The sequence below is a fragment of the Anser brachyrhynchus genome (assembly GCF_964034855.1).
Source record: "Anser brachyrhynchus genome assembly, chromosome: 3".
Taxonomy (NCBI): Eukaryota; Metazoa; Chordata; class Aves; order Anseriformes; family Anatidae; genus Anser; species Anser brachyrhynchus.
The window spans coordinates 28,264,171-28,284,494 of record NC_137696.1 but is presented as its reverse complement, the minus strand read 5'-3'; the positions used below and the strand labels follow the sequence as shown (position 1 = coordinate 28,284,494).

Genomic DNA, 20,324 nt, shown 5'->3' with positions numbered 1-20,324 from the left:
CTAATTCAAACATGATAGTTAGAAACCTTTTTTTTTTTTTAAAAAAAAGTGGACCTTTTTAAAAAAAAGTGCAATTAACTCACAAATAAAAGCGAGCAAATAAGAAATCTCAGTTTAAAACTAGTTTATGGTTACTAAAGGTCCTATTTATGGTTTTGGGTGTGTGGCTTTTTAGGTTTTGGTTTGGTTGTTGTTGTTTAATCTGAGAATTTTGTTGTTTTTGTGTAGCGTTGCCAGTCTCCTATATTGCAAAACAGCGGTCTTGTCCTTTCGGGATCTGCCTGTACCTGGGATTTTTCAGGCTATACTATGGCTTGTCAATCTGCACTAGAACTTAAACAACTTAGAAGGTCCATAAACTTGGTACAAACATGTCTGTATTGTGCTATTAAAGGACTTGATGTTTTCCCGTAAACCAAACACTTCAGAGCAATCATTTTAAAACTCATTGCATGTGACAACTCGTCAACTTTTTCACAGCCTATTTGTGCCCAAAAACACCCCTTTAAATTTCCTGATTTCAAAACACGCCAGCGACTTAAAGTGACCTTTCTAGAAAGATTGCGTCAAAAGGACGGTGTAATCGCACGCTGCTTTTTTGTCGCCGTCCCCTCCCCCCTCCGCACTTTTTTTTTTTTTTTCCTTTTTTATTTTTAAATTTTCTCTCTTCGTTTAAAGGGCGACCCTGCGTCTCACTGCGGCTCGGCCCCGGGCACGCCGGATAGCGAGGGCTCCCGCTCTGGCCGCCTTCTCCCCTTTGTGTTTACGGGGAGGCGGCGGAGCCGCGCAGCGTAGTCGGCCTCAGGCGGGCCCGCTCTGCCCCTCACCCCCCTCCCGTCAGCAGCCCGCCGTGAGGGGGCGGCGCTCCCCGCGCGGCAGCGGCGCCGCGCTCACCTCCCTCCCTCCCTCCCCGCCGGGCGCACCGCGCCATCGCGCGGCAGCCAATGGCGAGGGGCCCCCCACGATTCAAACCGCGCGTCCCGGCCAATCGGCGCGCTTGGCGCCGGGAAGGGGGCGTGGCCGGAGGCCGGACCGTTGCGCGGCCCTAACCGTCGTTACCGCGGCTGAGGAGCGCCGCGCTCGGGGCCCGGTCGCGCTGCTCCGCGGAGGCACGTCCCGTCCCGGCACGTCCCGTCCCGCCCGGCCCGCTGCGGGCGGCCGCCAGGTAAGGGCTCGGCGGCGCGGCGCGGGGCGGGGCACAGCCCCTCGGCGGCCTTCCCGAGGGCAGCGCTCCGGCCAATCGCCGCCGCCGCCTCTCTGCGCCGGCGTGGGGCCGCGGCCGCGGGGAGGCCTCGCGGGCCCGGCTCCGCCGCCCTGCTCCGCCGCGGGCCTGGGCAGCGCTTCCCGCTACGTCCGTGCCGCCGGAGCGCCTCTCGGCTCCGGGGGCGGCGCGGCGGAAGGTCGCGGCCTCCCCTCCCTCATGGGGGGGGCGCCGAGGGGCGGCCTGGCGCGGCGCGGCCCCTCCCTTCCCCCGCGGCGGAGGCCCCGCGCCAGGCCCAGGCTCGCGGTGCGGGCGGGGCCGCCCAGCGGGGCCTGGGGGCCGGGCCTCCGCCGCCTCCGGCATGTGGGCGCCTTCCTGTCAACAGCGCGCCGCCGGGGCATGCACCCCGCCGCGGTGGTTCGCGGCCGCCCCTGGGCGCTTGGGGTTCAGGCGCTTTCCCTCTCCGCTGTCAGCGTCGGCGGGGAAAAGCACGGCCCTGAGACCGGGTTTCCCTGCCCAGGGCTGGCTTTGTGGGAATTGACTGTTTTTTAGCCGTTCAATCTTTGTCGAGTTCAGCAGCGACTTTCCCTCTTCTGACATACACGATGTTATCCACCAGTGTTGGGGTGTCACAATTAATACATAGAATCACTGGCTACATACGAACTTTCCACAGCTCTTCCAAGAGGGAACCCCTCTATTATTTTCTTTTTTAATTTCTCAAAACACAGCACCTGGTGTGGTGTGATCTTCTAGGGACTACAAGCTCTTACAACAAGTCTTTTTCTTCTGGACTGAAATACCTTTCTACATATCTAGTGGGAGGGCCATTAAGAAAGACCAGAAATAGATTCATGGGGCAGTATGTTTCTCTAACTGTTTAGTTCATGGTTCAGTCAGTAGTTATTTTCTTCTTGACCAAATTTAGGTTCCAGACATTTCTGAATTAATTGGCTTGGCAGAGGGATGCAAAATCCTTTTGAGCCATTTCCTTAGATCCCGAGTTCCTTAAGGAAGTTCATAATTATTCAAAAGAAAAAACACAAAAAACACTAATTTCATCCTAGGAGTAATTGAGGCTACCCGTGGTCAGGTATCTATACAGTGCAGCATTTGCTGTATTAAATAATTTGTCTTTGGAGGTAACTTCGATATATGTATATATTGAAGCCATTTGAGTTAAATAAAAGGTTTGCATAGGACCACAGTGAACAGTAGGCTGATGCCTTCTGATACAGTGAAAATTATCAGGAATACGTGTTGAGCTTGAAAGAGTGCTAAATTCAAAATTAATTTCTAAAATGTGAGATTTTTTTTGTTGTTTTGTTTTTAAGGCATCCTATCTTTTTTTTATGCCAGTACTGATTTTTATTATCTGAACAGTTGAAGGCTTGCCAGTAATGATTTTTGTTATCTGAAGAGATGAAAGCTGCCTTTAAATGATGTAGGTTTTTGAAGTGGGATATGTGGAATGAGGATTGCAAAACTCCCTCGCAGAGGGTGCACTGGTGCAGGAGGTGGTAATTTTTGACAGGGTAACAGGTAATACTTTTTTTTTTTTTTTTTAGTGTTTAAGGTTTGGCATCATTATGAAGCTTTAATACTTAAAGAAAAAAATGGAAGAAACAAACTTTCCATTATTAATACTCTTTGTTACTTTCAAATCAGAAAAAAGTCTTTACTTAGATTTACTTATTAATCTGGAATCTTGTATCACTGCTCTCTACCTCAGGCTGAATAACAACATTTTTTCAGATTCTTCTGCTTCAGCCACATTTCCTAACTTCTCAAAGCCAACTTCAGCTCCATTTGAGTGCAAGGTTGGAGGAGGAAAAGGTCTTACTGCCTTGTAAAAAGAATTAAGATTTCCTTTTCTTCAGTCTGTCTACTAAAACACTGAGCTTTGAAGTTTGGCAGAGAGTTGTATTTTGTTATCCCTATAAAAATGTATCTAATTTTTTAAGTGATCGATAAAAATTTTTAAGAACCAATTTTAAGTATAAATTTTAAGGCATAGATCAGGTTAGGACGTCTGGTGAAATCCATGCCTGGATTTGGTATACAGGACTAGAACTTCGATTATGTTTGGAAGAGGAGGAGGAAGCTGTAACTGTGAAAAAGACTGGGGGGAGAGCAGTAGTAGACACAAATCTCTTAGAGAGAGAATTGGCTTTTGGCTAAGAGAACTGGGCACAGAAGCAGATGTGATGTTGAGATCAAATCTTGAGCCCAAAGGTGGTGATGAGGAACTGCAACCACTTCAGTGAACAAGGGCAGAAAAGGCAGTAAAACCCCAGGGAATTAAACGGGAGCAGGGAGAGAATGAAAAGAATTTGAAATGAAAGTAGAGAAATTATTTCATGAAGTGGTAAGAAACGAGGGTATGCAGTTTGAGGGGGTTAAACTCTCTGGAAAGAGACAGGGTTGAATGAATTGAAATTCAGGAAGAGTAAGAAAGTAACAAGAGACTGTGGCAAGAAACTGTTGGTAGAAATCAGATGAGCTGGGAGAGCATGTGCCTACAAACATGGAGTAGACCTCTTAAGTTTGCGGAGGTGCCAATTTTACTAATTGGCAAGTAGCAGTGAAATTAACTGATAAAACTTACTGTCTTAACTTCTTGAAATATCATACAGCAAAGGGGATGGTCAGCTATTTCTGTTCTGAAGCAATTCACGGTATTAGCAAGAAATGAGGCAATTTTGCTGAGTCTTTGTTTTCTTCTTTCTGACTTGGAGACCTACACAGGTATAAAATGTACCTACAGCAGCAGTGTCAGGCAGTGCCAAAATTAAAGCTGATTGAACAGCCTTCTTTAGCTCTGTCCCCCAGAGTGTTATGATGGTTTGCCAAAGAACCTGATTTTTTCCTGCAGGTTAGTTAATGTGTAATGAATGAGTATCTAGTTCAATATTTGTTTTCCAAATGTTTTGTGGGGCTTCACATAGCAAACAAGATTTAAAAAATGCTTTGAAACAGAAACTTTTGCTGATTTTTTTTCCTATTTCAAGCTGCAAAGTTCATTATACACATGGTGATAGCATGTAAGCTTGTGTGTATTTTACCCTAGATTTGTAAGATACCCTCACTCTGTATGTTGAGACCTGAGTCAGAATTTCAAGTAATAAGAATATCTGTTAGTATAGTTACTTATTTTTAGATGGCAACAGCTTAATATCAGGAACTTTTCAAAGTATTTCACAGGGCTTTAGATTTAAAAGCATGATTTCAAGTTACAGTTTTCTCAGTACCCCAGCATAGGGGACCAAGGGTGGTAGTCAGTTAAGCCATATTCTGCTAAAATCAAGTAAAAACCTTATGGTGCAGACAGGGATGAAATAGGTGGAAAAGAGAAAATATTCAATCCAGGTAGGAGCCAGAATTCTGGTGTTCCCTAGCTTTTGAATGTTTGGCTTAACAAATTGAAGGGCATAAGTAATGTGGCTAATCACAGAATCATAAAATGGTTTGGGTTGGAAGGTCCCTGTAAAGATCCTCTAATTCCAACCCCGCTGCTGTGGGTAGGGGTACTTTCCACTGGACCAGATTGTCCAAAGCCCCAGCGAACCAGCCTTGAAAACTTCCAGGGATAGGGCATCCACAACTTCTCTGGACAACCTGGGCAAGTAATGTGTATGGAATAGACTGGGAACATGTTATTTTCGCATTTAGGGATGAATGCATATGTAATTCTTTAGAACCACAGAAAAAGAGGGTTAGAGGACATTTAGATGTCATCTCATTTACTTTTTTTTCCCCCCTCTAGATAGAACCAGCTACATATATGTACTGGGTCAAATATATAGCCTGCTTTTGATGGAGATGATACAGAAGAATTATCTAGATGTACTATTAATGCATTTGGAACATTTTTTGTAGCATCTAACTACAGTCTTTGCTCTATTTTAAACCTATTTCTTCTGTCTAGTATTTGGGAAATGCATCACTTTTTTTAATCAGGAAGATTTTGCATATTTAAGGTGAAGAGTTGTTTACTTTAAAGCTTCTCTGTTCCAGCCTAAATGATGAGGAGAGACAGTAGGGGAAAAAATAAGCCTAATGTTTAGACGTTATAACTATTAACTTACTTATTTTCTAGGAATTGCATTTGGAAAATGCCGAACCGGAGGTTTGCCGATGGCGAGGTGGTGATGGGTCGTTGGCCAGGAAGTGTCCTGTATTATGAAGTACAAGTGACTAATTACGATGATGTTACTCATCTTTATACTGTTAAGTACAAAGATGGGACTGAACTTGCTTTGAAAGAAAGTGATATAAAGGTGAGTATGCCTTCATAGAAATAACGGTATTTCTAATGGAAGATTATACTGATTTTTGTGATGTAGGTAAGAATACAACTTACGATTGGATAGTCGTTTTGCAAACTTTTGTTAACTGTCTCCAAGGAATTGGTGCTAAACAATAGTTCTTTATTATGGGACATCTCAAGTTCAGCATACTGTCCATGTTTTTAAAGAAGCATGATTATTTTCTTTACGTTGTAAAAGCAGTGACACCTTTGGGGTGAAAAGATGTCTGGTCCTTCAGGAACTCTATAATAGAGTGATTGTTTATAAAAATTGTTTGGAGGTATCTTAGAAAGCCAATAATTAGAGGCTTGATATTAATTTATGTGAACTATACTTTAACCTTATAGTGGCAGTGTATGTGAGTGACTGGCTTCTTGTTGGACAAAATGTTTCAGGCTTGAGCTAGAAGTTGTTCATTGCTTTGAGACTTTCTAACTTGTTTACTTTGTTTGCAGGTTAGCAAACTCTAACTGAGAAAGTACCTTCCTTTGTCGTAAAGCATTTGTGCCATATGAAAATTGTATTGTGTAAATGTTATATGGGAAAATCAGAATTGCAGACTCCACTGAGAAATTCAAATGTATACTTGTGGGGAAAACTTTATGGAATCAGTTTTCATATCTGATTTAATGATTTTTAGCTGACTTAATTTTTTTTACATTTGATTTGTGTTGCATTATGCAGATCATTGCATCTTGACATGGCAAATGTATTAATAAAGCCAAGTAAATTAAATGGTAGCCTTAATAGAAGTCATATACAAAAGCTTAGGTGGATAGTAGGCTTATGAGTTTGGTGCTCACATTTATAGATTACGTCCTGATTTCTGTAGCTTTGACAGGAATTGTCAGCAGTTGGACTTGGGACAGGATTATTTAGGTATTACCAGCAAAATGAGTGTGCTGTAATTACTCTTTCTTAACACCCTTGTACGGTATCAACTAAAAAACTAAAAAGGCAGTTCTGTAAAACTATATGCCAGAGTCGTCATCACAAAAAATAATGCTTCTAAAGCTATTCTTTGGAATGTCTAAGACAAGATTTTGCTTTCTTCCACTCTTTCTGTTAGTCCCAATCATCGTTCAAGCACAGGAAAAGCCAGTCTTCTTCAAGTTCTCCTTCCAGAAGAAGTACTAGCAGATCTCGATCTAGATCTCCCGGTCGGCCAGCAAAAGGCAGACGTCGTTCTTCTTCTCAAAGCAGAGAACATAAAGATGACAAAAAGAAAATTATTCAGGAAACCAATTTAGCCCTACTGGTATTGTTTTGCTTGCTTGTTTGTTCTTGGTTGCAGTGTCACTTTTTTTCCCCAAAACGTATTTTTATGTTTACTGGGTTTATTACTGTAAGAGTCAGGTGTACTTCATGTTTCCTGAGCAACATAATTAGCTGCAAAAATGTATCATAGAAATGCCTTACTACTTAAAAAATAGGCTTTCTAGCTTGCCAAGTTGTGAAGAAATCATTGAAATGTTCTGTGTGAGTTTGGTGGAACTGTAAACAGTGTTTCTTCTGCCCCATGTACTCTTAAGATGTCTTCACGTGAATACTTGTCTGAGATGCAGTCCCTAGAACAGGAAATTACCTTTGCTATTTGCTATTGAAAATAGATCTTAATTTTAGTTGGGCTTAAACTAAACCAAACCACTTTAAATTAAACAGACCATGTGTTCATTTTAAGTGGCTTGTAGCCAGCGGTTACACTTCACTTTGGACAAAAAGATTAAAATATCGTCGTTCTTCTGGCTTTTAATTGAGAAGTAGGATTAATCTGTTGTTTTTTTTTTTAATGACTGGAATGACCTGGTCCTTTTCTACAAAGCTTACGTTAAAATAAAACAAAGCAATGAGTTGTCTTCCCACAGTTGTATAGACTAGAGTGTTTTTGGAAGAGAATTTCTCAGAAGGTTGTATAATAGAAAACCAAATTTTCACACTCCTGCATAGCACTGCCATTTACAGGACTCTGAAATTTCCTCTGTTTTAATAATATTACTAAATATGCATGTATTTTGTACTTGGCACTTCCTACTGATGAGTTAAAAATAGAATAGAGTTTCCAAGTTATCTCTTAATTCCACTCTTAATTAAAAAAAAAAAAAAAAGCATAGCAACCTTTTCCTTTTTTCTAAATGGCTTTTCTTCCCTTCTTTGTGAGCTGAAACTGTCTGCTTAGGATGTTGAACCTGCTTGTTTTCATGTGGAGAAAACCAGAGCAGTTTCAGTTGAAACAAACTAGATCCTTAGTGTCCTTAATTGTTCATTTTATACTTAATGGAGATAAAATTTTCAGAAAGCTAAAACTATATTTCTTTTAACCAGAAACCAAGTGAGAACAACACCAGAAGGTACAATGGTGAACCTGACAGCACAGAGAGAAATGACACATCCAGCAAAATCTTGGAGGTACAACTGCAGAGAACGTTGTTTTATGTTTTAATGTTTGTCCGTAGAAAGTGAATTTTTCAGTCAAATCAGTTCTTTATTCCTGATGGTTAGCTAATGCACAGAGCAGAATAACTAATGGTTAGACCAGAAGCAAAGAGGGTGGGAATGGATGACCCATACTGGAACTGCTGCTGAATATTTAATTGTGACTTACGTGATCGCAGTGATAGTGGGTTTAGCGGATTCTTCATTTAAAATGTATAAGTACTGTGTCGAAGTAGAATACATCGTATATTGTCGTGTTACAATGAATAATGTCCTGAGTAAAATAAGGTAAAATAACTAGATTTTTTTTTAGTAAATTCTTTTCATTCATTATCAGCAAAAATTGAAACCAGACCTGGAAATAGAGCGTGTGCTTGATCAGTACAGCTTGCGTCCAAGAAAAGAAGAAAAGAAAAAAGAAGAGATATATTCAGAGAAAAAGGTTTTTGAGACAGTAAAAACTACTGAGAAAGTATCAGCAAAAACAAAAGAGCTGGAGTTTGGTGGAAGATTTGGTATGTGTGCAAATTTTAGTAATAGTTGAACTTTACATTTTTTAGTTATTGACCATACTGTCCTATGAAGGACTGTTTTTCCTGTTTCTGGGCCCTAGTTGCAGACTCCAGAATCATATGACAGTGCTTCAGTGACAGTCTAGGGTGATGCTGGTAAAAGTCAAAGAAATGCTGTAACGTATGGTTCTCTTGTGAAATGTTGTGGAGATCTTGATCCTGCCCCTGCACAGCGAGATTTGAATGTTTTATAAATCTTATCTGGAAGTAACTAGCAAAGTTTTTTACATTTTTAAAGCTAAATGCTCCAAACCTGAGTTTGATTCTTGATTCTTTATACTTTTGTTGTTGTTTTGACAGTTTTAAAGGGATGTAATGAATGCAATCCTTTGGTTTGGTTATATGACCCCCCTGTGGGAGTGAGAGGAATGTCTCTGTATCCTATTATGTGATTGAGGGATTGCTGCTGTCTTGTTGCAGGGATAGATAATGATTTCTTCTTTGCTACTAATGTTAGTATCAAGCTTTATTAGTGGGATTGAAAGTAGTTTTTTTTTTTTAATTTTCCCATGCTTATCTTCTAATATTGCGTGATGTCTGTTTACAGGGACCTTCATGCTGATATTTTTCCTACCTGCTACTGTATTCTACTTGCTGTTGATGTGTGAACAAGATGACCCCAGCCTTATGAACTTCCCTCCTCCTATGCCAGCACTTGAAAGTCTCTGGGAAGCTAGGGTGTTTGGTGTCTTTCTTCTGTGGTTTTTCCTTCAAGCTCTGTTCTACTTGCTGCCAATTGGAAAGGTAAGCTATTCAGTAGCAACTGCGCCTTTATGGATAGTTGGTTTGTGAGTTAGGCTGAAAGATGAAGCATGTGCATAATGCAGTGATTTCTGAAAGCAAATTAATTTCTTTTTCGTATTAAGCTGACAGATAGCTACTGCTGATTTCTGTAAGCTTAAAAGAACACAGTTTGTTAAGAATTTAATGGCTGTGCATTTCATAGTTCTGTAGTGGAAGAGGCAGAAAGCATTACATAGCAATTCAAAGCATGGATAAAATTTTCGTAGCAGAATTCTAGAAGAATTCCAGGTATCTGACTTTTAAACCTGAAGACTGTTTGATACCCAGTTTCAGTTACTGATACCCAGTAGAAAAGAACTTCCCAGAAATTAAGATTACTTTCTAAAGCATGGAGGATCGTATTAACTATTCTAGCCATATTAATCAGGTAAATGGTCTATTACAGTCTTCTTGTGACTTGAGGGATATTGCCAGGTTCTGAAAGAAATACTAGAATAAATAGATCAGTCTGTTGAATTGTTCTGTTGGTACACCTGTTTGAAATGAGTGGAGCTGTTGTTCTGTTTTCTTGATGCTAGGAATAAGATTTTTATTTTTTTTATTTAATTTGAAACTGTTACCCTTTTTCTTTTGATATCCAAAGTGTGCTTTTAAAAACAGTGCATGGTCTTCAGATTTGAATACGTCCAGCTAGTTCATTTGATTTGTGGTGGTGATGATGGAGATGTCCATGATTGTCCTTCCCTTTCCAGTGTTCTCAAAGTATTTTGTTGAAACATTAGTATTTTGTCCTTCCTAGGTTGTGGAAGGCCTACCTCTTTCAAATGGAACAAAACTGCAGTACAGGATAAATGGTAAGATGTGGTAATTGCTCATTCTGAAATTTGAACCCCCTACCTGATTTGTAGTGCTCAGTACCACAAATTAAAGATAACAAATGAAGAAAGATGCACTCTATAGTTAAACTAGATATCTGTTGTAAATGTATCATGAAACGTGATGAGGCTTTTCTTGGAGCAGGAGGGTTAATAATGAAGGAATTAACTGCCACAAGAGCAAGGCATTAGATGATACAGGGCATCTGGTTTACCATCCAGTTGTGGTTGGTGACACTTGTCGTATTCATCACGTAAATGCTAAACAGGCAGTTGCCTATCGGATTTTTAGTAATGCTCGTGTAACAAGGACTGTTACTCCAAAGGAGATGTTCAGGAGTGACCTGAAGAGATGTTATCCCATGTGTCTTAGATCATCTTTTTGGATGTCTCTGATTTACAGACTAGTAAAAAGTATGTTGTAGTTGATTTAGGATGTTCTTCTTGCCTGTCAAAGAACAGTTCTGAGTCTTTATTCAGCTATGATTTCACTTCCTATTTTTCAGGCAAGTTTCTCGCCTAAGTTTAGAGTATGGTTTAACACCCTTGAGCAGTCCTGCTTTTCCTGGCTTAAAGAGAAAAGTGTAGTTTGATGCCTCACCAGGTGTTCCAGACCACCTATTTGATCGACAGTCAGTTCAAAGACACTGCCTGTTGGTAAAGGAATTAAAACATTACATTAATAAGTTCGGTGGTGTTTTGTCATAATCTTGTAAGATGCACCATTTTTAAGTCTCGTTTTAAGATGGAACAGGGCTACAAACCACAGAAGCAGGAATAAATTACAACCTGAAGAAGTGGGTTATTTAGGCTGCCTCAAAACTTTAGTGTGTTTTTTTTGACTTCTGTTTATAGTAGGGATATAGTCCTGCCTTTTTTTTTTTTTTTCTCCACTTCATAGTATAGAAGCTACTTGATTTGGATGGTTCCAAAAATCTTCTTGCTACTTCAAACACTAATTCTCAAAGCAACTTTGAAAGCCTCCTTGAGGAAAGGAAGATGACTAGGGACAGGACAAGACACAGTGGTCACAAACTGAAACATGGGGTGTTTCATTTGAACATCAGGAAGTACTTCTTTACTGCGAGGGTGACTGAGCACTGACACAGGTTTTCCAGAGAGGTGGTAGAATCTATGCTTGGGCATAATCAGAAGTTATCTGAATATCATCCTGGGCAACCTGCTCTGTATGGCCCTGCTCGAGCAGCAGGTGGGTTGGACAAGTTGTCCTTGGAGGGCCCTTCCAACCGCAGCCATTCTATTATTCTGTAAGAGTGTCCTTAGGCAGTACTTATGGGATTGCTTTGTACAGCCGTTTCCTTACATTTGGACATTATTCTACTACTGCCCATGATTTTGTATTCTCAAAGTACAAATTGTGTTCAATTTTTGACTTGACAGTTACTTTAATACTTTAATTACTGTATCAAGGCATGTATGAAGATAAATACTTGAAGAAAAAGTGTTTTTTTTGAGCTGTCCCAAAGATAAGATTTTTGTGACCTGCTGTCATTACCCAGTAGTAGAGGCACTGTCCATTGTTACACTAGAATTTGAAGTTGTATCCTATGTTGTAAAAATTAAGGAGTGCTCAAAGTGTTCCTGCCTTTTTGATAAAGAGCACAGGGAATTTCAGGACACAGAATATCTACACTGCTGTGCCCCAGAAGGAGCATGGGCTATGTAACACATTATTGGAATATATGTAAACACTTAAATCTTGGAAGTAAATATGCAGACAGGCTGGACTGGGTAGATTCTACTAAGAATGACTTAACTTTTTTGTTTTTTTTTAATCTTCACTAAAATGGTTTTCTTCTACATCCTTTAGGGTTTTATGCTTTTGTTTTGACTGCTGCAATTATTGGAATATTATTATATTTTCAATTCGAACTTCATTATTTGTACGAACACTTCCTGCAGTTTGCAGTGTCAGCTGCAGTTTTTTCTATGGGATTGAGCATTTATCTGTATATCCGGTCCCTGAAAGCACCTGAGGAAGACCTAGCACCAGGTGGAAATTCTGGTGAGTTAATATTTTGGATAATTTCCTTACAGTTATTTGCTGCAGTTTCATATTTATGAATTAAAGGTTAGATTTAAGGCAGGTAGTACTGACTCTTGCTTTCTCCAAATGCAGTGTTAATGTTGCAAGTTGGCATTTTTGTTCACACACAGATACTGTAAAACACTGAAAATTTTTTGTTGGATTATCTTGCGCAGGTTATTGGTGTGGGTAAACCCCAGCAAGCAGCTAACTACCACGTATTCACTTGCTCACTCTCCCCATTTGGGTGGGGGAGAGAATCAGAAGGGCAACCTCTGGCAAGTCCCCCATACTTCCCCCCCACATACCTTTTTCCTTCTTTTTTTTTTTTTTTCTGGGCATGATGATCCATTATATGGAATATTGCTTTGGTCAATTTGGGTCACCTGTCCCCAGCTTTGTTCCCTCCCAGCCTCTTCTTTGCACCCAACCTATGTGCTGGGAGGGGCAGAGTGGAAAAATAAAGAAAACCTAGATGCTATATTAGCATAATTCAACAATAGCTAAAATGTGTTATCAACATTGTTTTGGTCACAAATCCAAAACCTGGCACCGTTAAGTTACTTTAAAGACAGTTAATTATATCCCAGCCAAAACTGGTACACTGTATCGGCCCAGACTGGTACACTTATTCAAATGTCTTGGCTGGTCTAGTCCTGTACGTATGAGAGAACAGTTTTGGTTTTGTTTTTTAATTTTTCTGTATTTGTCAAGAGGCTTATCTAGTTATCTTCATAGTACCCCAGTTGGTGGGACTTTTCCAGAAACAACTGGGATGGAAGGAAAAACTGAAAAGACATTTCAGTTAAGACATTCTGGCAGTGGGAAGTCAGGTACAGAACTAGAAATAACAGTGCATTTCAAAGATAACTTTTGTTTTGCTGCACACTTGTAACTACTTAGTTAAACTGAGTTTTTAAATGACAGTTTTGAGTCAGTCATCAAGCTGCCTATCTGGGAATTGCCAATTATATGTATATGTCTTTGTAGGACAATGGATAGTCTGAAGAAGTCAATTAGCGTTAAACAAACTGCTTATAAAAATAGTGGTAGTGTGACATAGGGAATTTACAGACAGAACATTTAATGTGTTAAAATGAAATATTCATACATCTTCGGTTGTTTTGTCACTGCAACATAGATGCATGTGAAAGGAAATACTGCAATGATGATATTTTTTTTTCTTTTTAAAAATGCAGTTCTAATCTGTAAGTGGCACAGTAGAAACCTGTAGCTGTTCTGCACGGTGGTTGTTACTAGTTAACTCAGTGCAGGGTGTCTAGAAGTTAAGGTAATATTTTCCTTGTCCATCTCTTGATACACATGTTGTTGTCATGGCTAAAGAAATTCTTGTTCGCAGAGAAGAGTAAAGAAGTAGGAGGAAAAGTAGAATAACTTAGCATTAAGATCATCATGGATGATTTTCAGGATAAGGCTGAAAAAAAGGAATAAAGTCAAAGAGAGATAAGACTACAGTAACTTCTGAAGTGTTTAGCCCTTCTAATAAATAAGATACCTGGGCCTCTTAAAATACAAACCATTGCTTCATACTTTGCATATACTCTCAAATATTTTTTGCCAAAATATTGCTTTTTTATTTATAATGACAGTCCTTTAGTATAGAGTAGCAAGTGCCTTATAGGAAACATAGTGATGGATAAAAGGACTGATATTTCTAACAAGGAGCGTGTCTCATCTGCAGGGTATATTGTTTATGACTTCTTTACTGGACATGAATTGAACCCTCGTATTGGCAGTTTTGACCTCAAATACTTCTGTGAGTTGCGTCCAGGATTAATTGGCTGGGTGAGTCAGTAATCAGAGCTACTTTATGACTTTTTTTCATGATAGGTGCTAAGAATACAATATTTACTTAAAAATACTTAAATACTTAAACTTAAAAATACAGGAAAAATACTTATATGGTTTTATGTTGGTAAATCTGTAATGACCATTTTTATTTACTTTAGGACAACTCCTATGCTTCTTTGCTTTGTGAAAAATGAAAACTTCTTTTTAAAGTACTCATATGCTGAGGCTACCGCTTCACAAAAGTGGTTAGTTACAAATTGTTGTCTCTGAACGGATTTTTTTTATTTTTTTATGCTTAAGTATCAGTCAAAACCATCTATATTAAAATGTACTATGGTATAATAGAAAAAAACCACTTGATTTTACAAGGAAAACTTGTAATAAAATATATTTTTTAACTAGGTTGTTATAAACTTGGTGATGCTCTTGGCTGAGATGAAGATACATAATCAGAGTATGCCATCTTTGTCAATGATACTTGTGAACAGCTTTCAGCTTCTTTATGTGGTAGATGCTCTTTGGAATGAGGTAAATAAATCTTCAACCCTGTATTAAACTGATACTGTTTCTATTTACAGTGTTTATATAACGAGGCTTTGTGAATTCTAAATTCCATCCTCCATGTTTCTAGGAAGCTGTTTTGACTACAATGGATATTACCCATGATGGATTTGGATTCATGCTAGCATTTGGAGATTTGGTATGGGTTCCATTTGTCTACAGTCTGCAGGCCTTCTATTTAGTTGGACATCCTACTGCAATTTCTTGGCCTGTTGCTGCTGCAATTATTATTCTGAATGGTAAGTTATAGTAGATGTTATTGTTACTGATAGTGACGATGTAGTACTGACTCTGTTAATTTGAGTTGTAAGGTGGGGGAGCTTCAGCTAGGATGCAGTAATCATATTTTCTCCATTAAGCACAGTTGGAGGACACATGTTTGGCTACTATTTAAAACAAAGAATGTGATGTGATACTAAACGAAGGATAAAGGAGAATCTGGACACCTCTTTTGTTCTGTCAAGAAACATTTTCAGATGGATGCAACCTAGACAGAGTTACAACTTAAAATGCATAGAATATAGTGTTGTAGTTGCCTTTTAAAATCAAATCTGGAAAAGTACTGCTTCCTATTGTGAGTGATTCTTCTAAAACAAAACAAAAAAAAAAAACCACAACCCTGTTGGCCACAGTTTATTGAAGCTAGGGGAAAAGAGGTTCTGTTGTTTGTTTTGATAATTTGTATCTCCTTCCCTGATGCCCATAGGAACAGGTGTTATTTCCACTCGTCTCAGTGGAAATAATCTTCCAGCTGAGAACTTGAGAACTTTGAGAAAGGATCTCATGTCTTTAGGGGACCTTAGATTTGCACCAATGTGGCCATCTAGTTTGTTGTTTACCTTTTATTGAAGTAGTGAACTTGAAAGAAAAAGTTAATTGTGAGCTTGACAAAATTGAAACAGAAAGACAATGAAGGTATACATTTAATGTGTGTGATCCTCTTCAGATACAAATGTAAGCTAGATGCGAAAGTACAGCTCCTACAAAATCTTAAAAGTTGATCATTAACTTGTGAAAGCATACGGAACACAGTTTACCAGTAGCATTTCTGGCTTGTTAGAGCTCTGAGAACTGGAGAATGTCTTTTCCTCAGAGACGTAACTGATTTCAATGTAATAAGAGTGACAGAAGGCATGTGAACGTTTTTAAAGGTTAGGAAACAAAAAACACAGAACATGGAAAATAAATAATATTTATTTTCAGGTATTGGGTATTACATATTCCGTAGTGCAAATTCTCAGAAAAATAGTTTCCGAAGGAATCCAGCAGATCCCAAATTGGCCTGTAAGTGCATTTTTTTTTTTATTTTATTTCTTCAATTGATTTACTGTTTGGAATATTGATGTGCACATTTCAGTTGTTGTATTGACTACAATACTTTCTTCACAGATCTGAAATTTATACCCACTGCAACTGGAAAAGGGCTTCTTGTTACAGGTTGGTGGGGTTTTGTCCGTCACCCTAATTATCTTGGTGACATCATCATGGCATTAGCATGGTCCCTACCCTGTGGTAAGTTCCTAAAATGAAAGTGGATTTTAACTAAAATGCTTCTGTGTTTTGGCATCTGACTGGTTTTGAAATGCAAAGTGATAATTATTAGAGATGATAAAAGCTGGAATTAAATGAATGGCAAATTTCTGTGTTGCAAGGTTGATGTGACACCTATTTTCTTTTGAATCTTCTCTTTTATATCTTAATATAGATTTGACACTTAGTTCTGACACTTTGTCATTCAATAATGATGGGGCTTGTTTGCTAACAAATTCTTACTCCTTCATTTTAAGGCTACTAGCTGTGCTATCGTGTTTCCATAGAGGGTTTCTAAAAAGTTGCAAAGTTCATTCAAGTTAGAAAAATGGCTTTAGCCTCCTCACTTGCCTGAAGGAGCTTCCCTTCAATAAAAACACAAAAAAGAGCGTGGCAGATATTCTGAGGCAGACCTACTCTACCTCATGGCAGAGTCGAACTTTTGCAGGCTGTGGGACATAAGGAGTTACAAAAGAGTGGGTCTTTGACCAAGTGGTTAAGGCCTTGACCAGGAGCATCAGCAAGGACGGGCTGCTGGAGTTGAAGTGTACCTCCAGGGATTTTGGACTTTATTTGAAATTAGGCAATACTGATTAGCATATACACTTGCAGACTGTATCTTGGAAGAGGATTTCTACATGAAAATGATGGACTTGAGTCCTCTGTCAGTAACTGCATGGGGGGAGTGGGAGGGAAATTGAGTAGTGTGCTCTGAGCAAAGGTAGAGTTTACTATTTACCCCCAAAACAGAGAAATCCCTGGGGGCTTGTATGTGGCAGCCCAGCGCTGCAGAAGCTTAACTATTTGTGTGTTTGATAGCTAAAGAACTTAAATATTGGACAGCTTTACAGACATTGAGAGTAAAGTTGGTTGATTTTGAGACTCTGAATTTTAAGGATTATTATTTTGGGGGTGGGGGGAGGGGAAGGGGAGTGTTCCCATTTACGTGTAAATGTCACAATATTTGTACTATCCTGCTGAATATTTGATACTCTACGAGTAAAAGATGCTTCAGTTCGTAATGGGTTTATGTCACCACATGTTAACAACTAAAATTTTTGGTATTTTTAATGTGTTAAAAATTATGTTTCTCACATTTTTGTCTGCAGGTTTTAATCACATTTTGCCATATTTCTATGTGATTTATTTCATCTGCTTGCTTGTTCATCGGGAAGCTCGTGATGAACATCATTGTAAGAAAAAGTATGGCTTGGCATGGGAAAGGTATTGTCAGCGTGTACCATACCGCATATTTCCTTACATTTACTAGAGCACTCCAGATACCTGTTTTGCAAATTACTTCTAAAGTTTCTTTGCAAATAAAAATATACCTCTTACCTTTGCACTTGGTCAATTTATTTAGGCTTTAAAAAAAAAAAAGTGACCAAACAATGGAGTGCATCAACAAGTATTTGCAAGTAATCTTAAATACATGAGTTATGTGAACTGACTGTCTATGACCTCAATTTAAAAGAAAAAAATTGTGAATTTTAAAAAGTCTTGGAGCCCTAATTTTTCAAGTTAAATTTTATTTAGAATCCTGAGTTTACACTTTTTTTATTACATTAATTAAGCACTGTGATGTAAAGTATATTATTTTCTTAATACAATAAATATGGAAGTTCCACCCAGTTAATTTTTTGGTGTTACTTGTACCATCTAACTTCAGATGTCTGACTTACTTGCCTGAACTGGAGGAGCAGGCAGTGCTATTTTTGGTCAGTGGAGCTACAGGTGGAAGATTCAGCCCCTGCAAGGGCCCACACCACTTGTGGTATTGCCTGTGGCCCCTGGCCTGGGGTTGGCACACTGCAGCTGGGTGGTTCCTCCCCCTTCTAGCTTTTCTTTTAGTGGGATTTTTGGTCAGGAAGGTTCAGATGCCCCCTTCTGACCAGTAGAAGGGATGAGTGGACAGAATGAGGAGGAGAGCACAAATACTTCCTCACCATTCTTAAGGCAACTTCAGCAGGGGCCAAGAGGGACTCTGAGCTGCCCCTGGCCCCCTCTAGAGGGACGCCACACTGCTGGCTCAGATTCCTGAAGGTAGATGATACAAGCGCTCACTTCAGCTGCAGATGGAGCTGAAGAAGTGAGTAGTGAATCCTAATCCTGCATCTAGAAACAAACACAGGGGTAGCAAAAGTTGCAATGATGCATATTTGACTGAAAAGAGTAAAATGACCACAGTTGGCTTATTCCGATCTTTGTAAAATATGTCTTAATGTACCATAGCATTTACTGAGTGTGTATAATAAAGCTTCCACGTTTTTGCTGTACAGTGTTTGGATTTGAAAATGTGATAACCTTTTTAGGAGCAGGAGACTTTTTTTTTAACTAAATCCGTTTCTAGCAATTAAAAAAAGTTGATTTAATAAAGATTTTTGTAAATTAATGTATTAATTCTCAAAACAATTGAAGTGTTCATTTAAATATTTGTGTTGACAGATATGCTATGAAAATGTAGGAAGTGCTCCTCATTCCAAAGTTGTTTTTTTTTGAATTTGGCATTGCTACCTCATATGTAGGTTTTGCCTTTTGTACTGTTGCAGATAGAGAAAATAGCTATTTTTTGCTACTGCTATTTAAAACATTTTTTACATGAGCCTGTGGTTTAACTTGACCACTTTCTAATATATTTTTGTATATATTTGACTTTTTAACTGATGTATGTGTTCTAGTCATTAGCTGTGTTCTTTGTCTAACTGGCTGTAAATCAGATGCCATTTCAGTATTTACTTAAGTAGAATAATTTTATATTTTACTGAAATAATCTTGTATTAATTCACTAGAACTACTATTCTGTCTTCACAACTGCTAACTTTTCACATACTTCATAAGCAAGGTTTATAGCACAAATTCTCTCTAAAAGCTTATTAGAATCTTAAATGTGTAGCAGAGAAGGAATTGCAGGTACATCTGCAGTTGCTTGTGGGAAGGTTACTAACAAATCAGAATGTTGCTATTTTTAATTATGGTCAATTCTTTTGAAATGTTGATGTAATTGAAATTTAGCATGTGGAGTTTCTTTGTTTTTTAATTGAAAACCCTCTTTTTGTACACAGACATTTTTAATGGTAATTGTACATTTAAAGTGTATATAATGTAGCTTGCTGAGCTTGATTTTTTTTGAGTGTCTTCAGAAAATCTGTATTTTGATGTTGTAAGGAAAATGTTTTAGGATAAGTACTTTGCTTGCTGGAAAAAGAGCAGTGCCTGTAACAACACTGAAGAGCATTCATTCCTGTGAAGTAGCAGATGAAACTGGGATTTTTTTTATGATTGCTCAGTGGGTTAATGGGAAATGTAGCAATCATTTAACTGCACGAGCTTGCAGCTGGTGTTTTAAAAATACACTGAAGCTGGGGACAGTTTAACTCAGCCTGTGAACTCTGAGATGCTACTGCCATCCCAATTTTATCTGTTGCCATACAAGATTATTAAAATGTAATTCAGACTCCTTTTCTTTCAGAAACAGATCTTGATTGATGATAACTTCAGTTTTTTCATTTACATGCTGAGTTTTATGTGAACTTGATTTTGAAGTAATTGTTTTTAATACAAACAAGCCTATAAGCTAAAATAAAGCTCTTGCTTAAAATTTTGTAGTACATTTTTTTTGCTAGTTTATGGTGGTGTCTGATTTAAAAACTCACAATGGCAAACCCCTCTAGGCCCTTCACCGTCGTCACCCTCCTCTGGACACTCTCCAACAGTTTCATGTCCTTTTTGTACTGTGGTGCCCAGAACTGCACACAGTACTCGAGGTGAGGCCGCACCAGCGCAGAGTAGAGTGGGACAATCACTTCCCTCGACCGACTAGCGATGCCGTGCTTGATGCACCCCAGGATACGGTTGGCCCTCCTGGCTGCCAGGGCACACTGCTGGCTCATGTTCAACTTGCTGTCAACCACAACCCCCAGATCCCTCTCTGCGGGGCTGCTCTCCAGCGTCTCATTGCCCAGTCTGTACGTATAGCCAGGGTTGCTCCGTCCCAGGTGCAGGACCTGGACTTGCTCTTGTTAAACTTCATGTGGTTGGTGATTGCCCAGCTCTCCAGTCTGTCCAGAGAGATCTGGTCCTGCAGTAACTTCAGTTATTCCTAAGTTAGGTAAAAGTGATTACTGGAAGAGATGATGGCTTCAGAGAGTGTATCGGGCTTAAGGGGTAAGGTTTTGGTGGGGACTGTGTGTATGCTCCAGAAACTACCTTGTGTTAGATAAGAGGCAGTTTCAGCTGGGT

The 20,324-nt window shown here is 39.1% G+C and overlaps 1 protein-coding gene across 1 annotated transcript; it reads left to right on the top strand.

Moving 5' to 3' along the window:
• The first annotated feature begins 992 nt into the window (after positions 1-992).
• LBR (lamin B receptor) lies at positions 993-19,683 on the top strand. Its single transcript, XM_080586301.1, has 14 exons — positions 993-1,165; positions 5,301-5,481; positions 6,581-6,769; positions 7,834-7,917; positions 8,282-8,459; positions 9,064-9,260; positions 10,060-10,114; positions 11,967-12,161; positions 13,885-13,988; positions 14,397-14,522; positions 14,626-14,794; positions 15,759-15,839; positions 15,945-16,067; positions 17,195-19,683. Exons 2-14 carry the CDS (start codon positions 5,317-5,319, stop codon positions 17,353-17,355), a joined length of 1,827 nt encoding a protein of 608 aa, XP_080442427.1. The 5' UTR covers positions 993-1,165; positions 5,301-5,316; the 3' UTR covers positions 17,356-19,683.
• Positions 19,684-20,324: the final 641 nt, after the last annotated feature.

Coding starts and splice junctions, on each gene's coding strand:
- LBR (XM_080586301.1), top strand. CDS start 5,317: ATGCCGAACCGGAGGTTTGCCGATGGCGAGGTGGTGATGGGTCGTTGG. Junction 7,918..8,281: donor CATCCAGCAAAATCTTGGAG/GTACAACTGCAG, acceptor ATTCATTATCAG/CAAAAATTGAAACCAGACCT. Junction 13,989..14,396: donor GTCCAGGATTAATTGGCTGG/GTGAGTCAGTAA, acceptor TTTTTTAACTAG/GTTGTTATAAACTTGGTGAT.